The sequence below is a fragment of the Diorhabda carinulata genome, chromosome X, assembly GCF_026250575.1.
Source record: "Diorhabda carinulata isolate Delta chromosome X, icDioCari1.1, whole genome shotgun sequence".
NCBI classification, from domain to species: Eukaryota; Metazoa; Arthropoda; class Insecta; order Coleoptera; family Chrysomelidae; genus Diorhabda; species Diorhabda carinulata.
Window position 1 is genome coordinate 20,232,879 of NC_079472.1, and position 11,656 is coordinate 20,244,534.

The 11,656-nt window shown below is 30.8% G+C and overlaps 1 protein-coding gene across 1 annotated transcript; it reads right to left on the reverse strand.

The window, feature by feature from the left end:
• Positions 1-792: 792 nt before the first annotated feature.
• On the reverse strand, positions 793-8,776 carry LOC130902366 (annexin B11-like). Its single transcript, XM_057814462.1, has 5 exons — positions 8,647-8,776; positions 6,215-6,391; positions 5,951-6,155; positions 1,992-2,500; positions 793-849 (listed from the first exon to the last, which is right to left on the reverse strand). The coding sequence occupies exons 1-5, from the start codon at positions 8,665-8,667 to the stop codon at positions 793-795; spliced, it is 969 nt and encodes a 322-aa protein (XP_057670445.1). The 5' UTR covers positions 8,668-8,776.
• Positions 8,777-11,656: the final 2,880 nt, after the last annotated feature.

Here is an 11,656-nt window from a genome sequence, read left to right on the forward strand (position 1 = left end):
TATAATACGGTCAATAACTGGTTCTAGTTCTATTGACCTTGGGACATAATAAAATATGTTGTATACAGACGACGTATCTCTCAGATAATTGACAATAACCAAGTTGGAATCATGTCGTTTAATACCAATAATCTATTTGTTTTAAGCTGACACTGAAAAAGTTAATGGGATTTCTTGTTTAATTTTTTAAATTTGGTTCACATTGAGATACATTTTTATATAAGAACTTATTAAATGATAACGTTTTCAGTTTGTTGTTGTGATCACTTGATAAACTGAAATCTATTAGATAGCAAAAACTGTTATTAACATTTTTAATGGAATAGTGACATTTACATCGAAGACATGATTATAATAATCCTTTTCATACTTTTATTTTATTATAGTAACCGTCATTATATAAGGCTATTTACTCATTGCATTGTGAAGCTTTTCCTGGCATTTTAAAGAATGCCGGAACGTGTTATTGCACTAATACATTTTACCAGTAAGTATAGCAGCGGAGGTTTCAAATTTCGTGTGTCAGTAGTTTGTGTATAGTTATTGAAATCTTTCAAACTCTCATTGCAACGTCTAAGAAATATATTTTAATCTTGACCTTGACCCGGCTGTTATCAGATGATTCCCAACTGAAGACAGAACTTATTGCCTTATACAACTACAGTTACTATACATTAATTATTTTAATTTACGCTTTTCTTTAGATTAAAATAGATATTTCTAAACTATAAGATATACTGATCATGAATATAATTTTAATAATAGCTTTCCTTTTTTCGTTCTTCTTGAATTTCATAATTCATCAATAAGTGCCAATAAACATTTCTTGTAACTTCCTGAACAATCACCCTGAAAATAAATTTGAAAATACTAAAAGTAGACAAAAATAATGTTGGTGTTATCATTCAATAAACTACGAGGTGTGATTAACAAATACAATGAATTATCAAAAAAGTGAATTAGTTTCCTTGAAAGTACCGCCTTGGTTAGCAGTACATCCAATCATGCTATATTGATGCTTCCAACATCGCAGTAGGAACTAGGTTGAGTGTATATTGACCAAATCATCTGCAAGGGGTATAGTTCTTCCAATATCAGTTCCAGAAGACAGTTATGCGAGGAAAAATCAATATTTCATAAATACGCAAGGCACTATACCACAATACACAATACCAAATTAAGAAGAAATAAAGTTTTCTCCGTGTATAAAATTGGGTAAACATCCAACAAACCGTCAGTCCACGTGAACTCATCACGAAAAGGGTTGCTGTGAATCAATCACAGAACCGAAAAACATGTAAAGAAAAACTGAAATCAGTTGACAAAGCTACTCAAGATTTTATACGTAGGACAATTTATAGTTTATATAAGGAGAACAGGGCTAAGACATTAGAAGTAATACAGCAAAAGGTAGCAGATTATTCAGAATACAATTATACAGTTTAGAAACATTGCGTCAAGTTTCGTCAGCATGTAGTTTTAATCACAAAACTGTATAGAGACTACCGAAGTTATTATAAACGAATGTGGTACAAAAAGTGCTCAGTTCACGTCTGGTACCCTCCAGGTAGGTACATTTTACTCGTCTATTTACGTTGTAAAATTAAATATTCATTTGTAGGAAGTTAACGAGTTAATAATTAAGTGCATCTGTCTAAATAATGGCTTATCATGTCGTCCACTTTATAATGATTCGATTGCCTCTTAATGAATACTTTCTCGCATAAGACATATTTTTAAAATTATTTACAAAAATAATAAATGTAAAATGAGAATATATTTCAATTTGGATGGAAATGATCGGAAAATAGATGTAGCAGTCCTACTCCCCAGTTGAGCGATCAACTAAAAAATAATCGAGCTCAAGTTGATCATGTAATATCTACAAACACTAAGCAAAGCAAAAGAAAAATTTAAATTTTGAAAAGACAATTCTGGTGAACATATATTAACCTCATCAAAACTCATTAAAAAAAGTTATCAATAATTACCTTGATGGCATCAGCTAATGAGATTCTATATCTTGCTTGATATTCTTTTTTAATCAAACCCATATCTATCTCAGATCTGGTAACAACTATACGTATCAATTGTCTATTATTGGTACCTAAACCCTTCATGCTTCTATTAAGCATTTTAGCATAAAAAGTAGGTTTGCTTCTTATCGATCTCACTATAGCCAATAGCGCTGCTTTAGAATTTCCGGAAAATTTACTTTTTATATCTTTCTCAATATCGCTGGAAGTTATTCGATGGTATTCTTCGAACACTAATTTTAGTTGTAAGTAATTTCTTTGACACAATATAGTAATGAAGATGGATTCGTCAGTACCTAGTAGATGTTCACCGGCTTTGAGTAGAGCTTGTACGTCGTCAAATGCTTCTTTCGGATTTATAATTGTGCTATTATCCCTACAAGCGTTACATTGTGATACCAATATACGTTTGAAGGTACCAAAAGTAGCTCTTTTTAGGTCACTTTGCAAAGACTTGTCCCAGACTAAAAATGTACATAAAACATTACAAAACATAAATATAGTTAAATATATTCTTAATATAATTTTATGTAAATAATTCTCATTTAGTTAGTTAATTTAAAAAGAAAATTTGTTGCATCTAGAACCTCTAGGATGCATTAGCTTTTCATCCCAGAAGATATATATTTAATCCCATTGATGGTAGATGTCGCCTAATGGAGTAAATACATCTTTTATTAAATCAAAATCGATGTAGTAATGAACAGAAATGGAATTGCCCAGTATTTAGCAAATTAATAAACAAAAAATAATATAAAACTTTTCAAAATGTACAAATTAAGTATTATCAATGTAAGATGTGCTTATTTACCATTACACAAGTTATATAACCATAGAAAGAAAACAGAAAATGTGGTACGAACTAGCGGGAATACGACAAGTAGTTATGTAATATACAGAGGAGTGAGTGTTTCTCTTAGTCATAGATGAAATAGCTAAAGAAGTAAACACACAAAGGATACATATTAAGACCAATCTACATGAGTGAACTACGACCTACTAATATTCGCTAACACAAAAGAAGAGCTACAAAACAGTATACAGAAATAGAATAATGGAAGGAAGCAATTCGGATTGAAGATAAATATACAAAAGACAAAAATAATGAAAATATCAAGTGAACCAGAAGAAATAACTGTACAAAAAACAAGAAGTGGAGAAGAGAGTTAACGTGGTAAATTATATAGGGATAATTGTAAGACCAAATGGAAGAATTGATACCAATAGGGCAAATAAGATAATATTCACATATATAGCCGTGTATTATTTAACAAAAAAAAAACAAAACGTACGAAAACGAGAATCTTAGAATCATAGACTCGATAAATTAAGGAACGATATAATTAAACGTAGTGAGTGCAGTGCAAATAAATGGAGAAGCACAAAACAGTTAAGGTGATATGGGAAACAAATAAAAAGAAAAGAAGAGGCATACCCCGAAGGAAATGGAATGGAAGAATAGCAAAAAAACCTGGAAAAAAAAGACTGAACTGGACACGGGCCAAATAGAAAGTAAGTAAGTAAAAAGAGAAAGTTATTTAATCTCAATAAATTGGTTATATAATTTATGATATTGATAGGCTCGTACAAGGATCAATCTGGAATACCAATTCTCATGAACTTATCGCAACATATGTTGCTAAATTTCGCCAATAATTCTTCAAATGTGGATTTCTACGTGCTCAATTCTTTTGAGTTTATCGATGTAGATGATTACATAACCACAAAGAAAAATTAATCTCATTAGAAGTTTCTTTGAGTAAATCAATTGTCACGTACTTTATTGCATGTGGTTTCGTCCTGTTAAAACCACATGCCAGCAAGATTAATACATAACTAACTCAGGAACGAATATATTTCTATACATGTCCCTATAACGTTAAAAGTAACGTGTTTGAAGACGTATGGATTAATAGTTCCAGAATCACCAAACACTAATTTTCCATGGATGTCATGATGTTTCGACAAAAGCTTGTGGAATATCCTCACCCTATCTGCCACAATTCTGCTTATTTACGTTCTTTTTAATCAAAAATGGTCTTCATTGCACAAAAAAAATTCAATATCAATTTCAATTTTGGTCCTTTTTATCACACAAGTTGAATCTTGAAAGATTTTTTCGTCACAACTTCTATTAAGTGTGACCATATTTGATGAGAATGGGGAAAATGAATTGATTTAGATCAGAATAGCGGTTACAAGTTTTTCAGTATGGCAATGTTCGGTGTCTTACGGGATACGTATTCTGGGTAAAAGTGATGTGTCATAAAAATATTTTTATTCGAATTATCTGTTCTGAATGACGATTATGTACACCATAAAATGGACTAAATGCACGATGAATTTATTGGATAGAACAACTATTATATTGATAAATGATTTCAACAATTTGCAAGCGTTGCTGGTAGTGAAAATCTGTTTACAATGAAATAACGAAACAAACTAAACAAAAAGCAACTATCAACTGTTGAATTAGTTGTCAAATAAAGCTAAAGTTCAAAACTATGAATTTCTAACCTGTTATTAATTACGATAAATTCAAAGTGGTAAAACAACTGATGTAAGTATATCTTAATATTGTACATTAAAAGAAAATCTACTGAACTAGACTTGAATTATGTCGTCACCCAACATAGGTTCCCCTAAGAAAATGTTGACGACACGGCACGCCTTTTCAGAAACTCCAGCAAAATCGCCGGTGTTCTCAAGAGCAATAATACGAGAAAGGCAGTCTTAAACTCGCTTTCAATTCAGTAACATATATATTTATCGTAATTGTCCTTCATATCTTCTTTTAATTGTTATAATAAATATTTTTAAAAAGTTACTTCGAACTATCAAATTTATTATTCGTGCGACCGAGTTAACGTTTTTGGGTTGAATTTTCATAATTTTGTCATTGTTGCATATGATTTCAGTAGTTTCAATCTTAACAACTAACAAACTTAGAAAATACTTAATAGAGATTGATAGTTGTATAGTAATTTCAGAAAATATATCGTTCAACATTGTTTTTCATGTCTTCTTATTGATATATTACAAAGGGGAATCGCAAAGTAATGTCGCTTTTTTAAATTAAATTTAAATGTTTAACAGGTTTTTATCATATTGATTTTCATTATAGACAATATCTTGCCAATTTTTTATTTTGTTTTGGAATTCATCCCAATTTTAAGATAATAACAATCGGAGGATATTTTTTGATTAAAGATTGGGTTAGTTCTTCCAATTATTCACAATAAACATTTGCATCAACAATTCCGCGTATACTCCACCTAACACATAAAATCTTCTTTTTGGAGGCTTAAAGCTGGTAATGCACTTCTTGGTGATTCATTTGGAGAGAGCTACTTCCTTTTGCGTTTTGGATTATCGTATAGAACCAAGTTTTCGTTTTCACTATTCAAACGATCAGAAACGTTGTGTATGGTGCCGTTCAAGCAATAGGTAGCTTATGATGGATCGGTTAGATCTGTTCTCTTTGATTATTTGAAATCCAAACACCTGCTCTGTTTATTTTGTGCTTGGAACAGGTCGGTGGATGGTTTTTGAGAGTTCCTCAATTGTCTGACATGGATTTGCTTCCACTACTGCCCTTAGTATGTCATTGTTTAACTTTTTTTAGTCTTCCTAATCGATAAAAGTCAAAATTATTGATTATGACCTTATGACATCGCAAATATTGTTGGTCAAAACTATACTTAAAGCTCAAGAACCATATTTGGTATTTGGCTGGCTTTTGATACTAAATTGCAAAAAGTCTAATATTTGATTATTTAGAAGTATAAGCCACGTTAAAATGTCTTTGACAGGATGTCGAAGTACACAATGGACAATGGCTGACAAATGACAAATATCTACATACGCAGAAACGACTTTACTTTCCGGTTCCTTAATATATTATATAAACATACGTTTTTCATAATTTTGCTTAATGAATCGAATTTCTTCGTTAGATTTTGTACACAGAATTTCTATAAGAGCATCTTCATCTATCTCTGTACCCTCCATTGCTTCCTGAAGTTGTTTAACATAGTAATCAGTTGTAGGTGTCATCATGGCAATAACTAAATTTGCAAAATCTCCACTGAGTTTACCTTTAAAGTCTTTCAATAAATCCTAGAAACAAACTAATTATCTTTGTTCTTAGAATAGTCTTTTCACAAACATGAGAATACCTTCCCAAATAAGGTTTTATATTCATTTGCAATTTGAAGTCTTTGTCGATTATTTCTTCGAGTTAATATTTTGATAATGGTTTTGTCGTCTGTGCCGAAACCTTTAATTGCTTTCCGCAGTACTTGAGCATCTTCTGTTGCATTAAATAATTGGACAGGAACAACAGTAGGTGAATGCTATAATAGAAAAAGCAATGAAAATATAATTTTCCACAATTTAAAATTCGTTTATTTGAATTAGATTGCACAATTTAAAAAAAATACTTATGCAAGGGCTTTCTAATAATAGCTGATATATTCTGGTGGTATTTACTGGAAATACTCGATACCCCATAGAAAATATCCACCCTAAATAACTGCGCATAAAAATATTTGGCATTGAGTAGTCAGGGATGTAACTAAATGTATTGAAATGGTTTGAAAGTCGTTGTACACTGCTAGCGCATCTTCTTGATCTCAAATCTCGTGCTTGCAACCATATTCTGATATTTTAACTAGAAATTACCCTTCCAGTAGCTTACCTGAGAAGCTATTAATGGTTGAAACGATTTATGTTAAACAATTTTGATCATCAATTGTGGCCCTTTCTCGTTTTCGCCCTTTTTGGTGCGTAGCAAATCTCGTGTTTATATACCGATTCCAAGACCGATTTTGCGACACTTCAGTGGCACAGAGTCAACCCTACTTGTCCCCAAAGTACTTATTGTTCCGGCAGCACTAATCATCGTGAAGTCACCATTTTTACAAATAAACTGCATTAGTACATTTATTTATCAAGATATAACAACAAAAAAAGGAAAAAAACATGCCAGAAACATTGACTGTTTTGTGTTCATGCACATATCCACTTCAATATTGTTGTATGCAAAATTTAGAAAAATAAAAATATCCTCTTTGAATTTTACGCAGTATGGGTAAGTAAACAGACTAAAATTTTTAACCGCCTCAACTAGACTTGATGCATTTTTTTACGTTATGAAACATTCTTATATTTCTGTAAAAACGATCGATATGACCACAATGTAAATACCTACCAATATATTATCAACTATATTACAAAAGCATTAAGAATCGTCCAAACATATCTGGTGTAAAATTGGAAGCCTGCATCATGCACCTATCGTTTGTTTACATACATGTACAGACCTGTCGATTGTTTACATAAATAAGATAAGATTTAGTTTGTACTAATATTTTATTATTATAATAGGCCTTTTCAAATAGCTGTCATTTGAAAACAAATATGAGTGTTACGATATGAAAGAGGAAAAAAAACGTTAAAGGGTACAAAACATGATAAACTTTAATGTACAAAATGTAATTATCGTAAATTATATCAAATTTGTAGTTTGTTGAAAAAGAATCTTCATAGAATTATTAATTCTGTCTTTGTGAAAGGTTACTTAACTCTAATTGGTTAGAATTTACTAGAAGCTTTAAGAGAACTAAATTTTGTACAAGCTTAAATAACTACACAGTTTTTGAAATTACTGTAGGTTTAATGGAGTCATACATCGTAATTCATCCTCAAAGGCAAAGAACAGATATTGCTAATAATAATAAAATAACGTTAAAATCTGTATCCTCGTAGATTTGGGATATATATTTAGAATATAAACACAAAAACGAAAACTCATTATAACGAAACAATGGATATGGATATCATGAAAATAAATTTTGGCAACAGAACGCACGATTACACTGAAAAAGAAGCAAAACCCAGTGGTCACAATAGCGTTAAACACGTTCTTCGTCGTCCAACGGCCGTATTAGTGTTGGGCAGGTCATGGTTCTAGATTGCTCTATCAATTCAAACAACTAATACGAAAAGGTGCTGAGGATGGACTAATGAAAACATATATTTATAAACAATATATCGGTGTAGTTGACAGATTATTTTTAATAACAATAGTAGGGGAGATCAAGAGGGGTTCTTCGAGATTGTGTAAATTACATATTTCTACATTTCTGCTCCTCAACTAGAACAACTGCTGATTTTATGAAAAAAGAAGCCACTGTCAGATATTTAATGGAACATTGGGCTGAAGAGAAATCCTGTACCAATCTCGAAATCGGATCTTAAAACGGCGCTTACTGCAGAAATACCATCGAGGAAGATCGACTATTTTTAGAGCCAGGGGAGAAAACACTAAATATTGATGAGTTAAATTCAAATAAATTATTATTTTGTTAGTTATAACCCTTTTTCATTGTTTAGATTCCCTTTCGATCCATATTTTTTTTTCACCAAAAATTTCAAGATGTTGACATCAGAAAAAGAGTGGAAACTACAGATTTTTGCTGGAGACTTTAGACCGCTAACGTTTAATCTGTAAAAAGACGTTCCATGTCTTATCATGAATTTTTTTCAATACATTTTGATGCTAGTTTAAAAATTCTAATTTAATAAAAAATGATGGTAATGAACTTACCAATTGATTCAAGATATTCATTTTATAACTAATTGAAAATAACAATTTCTGTTACAAACAACACCAATAACAGTAGTTTGAAACAATTTTTTCAGCTGCTATACAAACTACTCGTTTCTGATGCATCTGTTTCAACACTAAAGTCTAGTATACTTTTGACATATCGAAATTGTACAAAGTTACAGCTACACACCTTGTATTTACACAAAATACAGAAATAATCCAAAAATAAAAATTAGAATAATCAATTAACGGAAAGTGATAAAGTAGGGCAAATTGGTATTGTGCCAATGATAATGTTTTTATTATTTTAAATTCCGTAAAAGTAAATAATCTCAATAAAATTTATTTAAGAACCCCTACATATGATTATATATTCATATATCAGCGTCCTAATTATTCTTTTTATTCAATTAATTTCAACAATTTTCAATAGAAAACATGATAGTTACGTTAGGCCAAATATAAATTTCCAAAGATCGAAAGGCATCCACTACATGGCTTCTCAACCCACCGTTTACAGGTGTCTCAAAAAAAGTTCAGTTGTATTGCTTATTACTTGAACGCAGCTATTCGGAGGAGCGCGAAAAGTATGGTATCAATCAGTAGACAATAAAGCCAATTATAAATATTTCTTTTTATTGGTCTCAAATCTAACTAACAACCCTCGTATCAAATAAATATAATTTTGAAACAAAAAACTGATTATCCGTTTTTTCTGTTGAAATAAAATCTCCTCATTATTTTGTAAATCATTTAATGTTAAATACAGATGGTTTTCTTTTGTTTTTCATCACTTAAACCTTGAGTAATTTTTCCTACACCCAGTTTCATATTATATTTAATGAACGTCGTCGCTTGATGCAACTCTGTACAAACAGTCTTGTCTGAAACAAGATAATATTTTCGTGCACTCCGTTTCTTTGATGGACAGAGCATAGATCAACCCCATCCTTTAGATAGCCCATTCGAGCTCCCGTTTCAGCGCCATCTCTTGGTTCTTTGGCAGTACTAAACCTACATGAAACATCAGTTTCATTTATGCTTTTGGAGGCATATTTCAAGTTCAAATCTTTCGTTCAATTATTTTTCGAAACAATTCATTATAGTTGTATCAACTAAAATGATCATGATCGTGTTACCTACCGTTAAATCGATAAACTTATTAGTTGTGCTACTGGACCAACAGAGTGCGCTACGGTTCATTTCCCCATCCGTAGTATATAAACGAAATCTCTATATTTTCGCTCCATTTGTATGTCATTAGGTTTGTTCTAGCACATTGTGTGTAACCACTTGATCATACGTGATATTGAAATAGCATTCAAGTATCAAGTAATTGTTAACAAAAAGTTTGTTCCATTAACAAATTGAACTTGTTCAATAGTAGTTCGAGTTGAGCAAAAATATTTTGAATACATTTTGAAAAATATGGAATATGGTCAATGAATATTTTAGATCGTGAATTATGATTTATTAGTTTGTAAAATATTTTTGAGATGGAGAGTATTTAGTCTGTAGTGGATATGAAAATTTATAGTCCAGTGAAACTATATAAAAACCAAAATAATGATTTTACTCTTTCACCTACCTGGGTTTAATGTGATGTTCCAACATGATTGTAATTAGGGCAAATATCCAAAGCAAAAACATCGATGTGTCGATACATCGATATTTCACGATGTAAGTAAAAAATATCGATGGAAACATCTGTTTTTTTATGAAACTATCAATTGACTAATAGCCTGTTGTATATCATGTATTTATTTAGTGCACGTTAGATCAAATGTAATGAACAGACTTAATTTATAAAAAACGAAAAAATAAATTCAGCTTAACTATTTATAACCCCACATAGATGAAGACTTCAAATGTCACTTTATAACTGACCCAGTTATTTATTTAATAATGAACCTTAGAAAGGATACATAAGCAACACAATCCTTAAAATTAAAACAGAAGTACTCCAATCAATGTATTTTATTTACTGTAATACTCCCTTCGTAAGTAAAGTGATGTCGATAGGCTACTATATTCTTGTGGGACTGTACTTGTTTTAAACGAACGAATAGTATCTGATTTGTATTATTCATGATCAACCAATCAATCGAACGAAACAATTTTTTTCAATAAATAATTATCGAATGAACTAACTAGATGCGTCACTTTACAGTTTTGTGACTAAGGCAAGCTCTGCTAAAAGTACCAAGCATTTCAACATCGTCCAAAAAATATAGATGTATCGGAACATCGGTTTTTGTTTTTATTTTTTATTAATATATTGTATATTATGTATTATTTATAACAATATTTTCTATTCAATACATTCAACACCATATTTTTTATTTAGTAAATATTAGATCAAATGTAATAAACAGACTTTATTTAATAAAAATTGTTAAAATAAATTCAGCTTAACTATTTATAGCCCCACCTAGATGAAGACTGCAAATGTCACTTTATAACTGATCCAATTATTTATTTAATAAAGAACCTTAGAAATAATCATCGATGTAAAAACATAGTATAACATCGATCATCATATAAGATAACATCGATGTTTTGCAATAGTGAATATCGATGTTTCAGAAACATCGATGTATTGATTGCATCCCTAATCATAATAGATTATAGGCATTCATGGTGCACCAAAGTTCGAAATTTGATGAGAGCGTACTGCTGGAACAACCCTATTGCGTTTCCTATCCTCTACAATACGTTGCCAAATTTGAAATATGGTATGATACGCATCGCAACAAAACCATCAACATAACCCTCAATTGCTAAAGTCGAATATCTTTGGGGATTTTGAGTTATATACATCTCAATATTCGGAGGTTGTTAATTCTGTTTCCTTATTTTGTGATAAATTTTATCATTTCACTACTCAGAATTTCTGTACATATACTATCATATCAACAAGTTATTATATTTCTACATATCTTTGGGATCCTCTAGAGACACACCTGTAGAGAAATTAAATTAGCGGAAAAAAATAAATAAAACACAA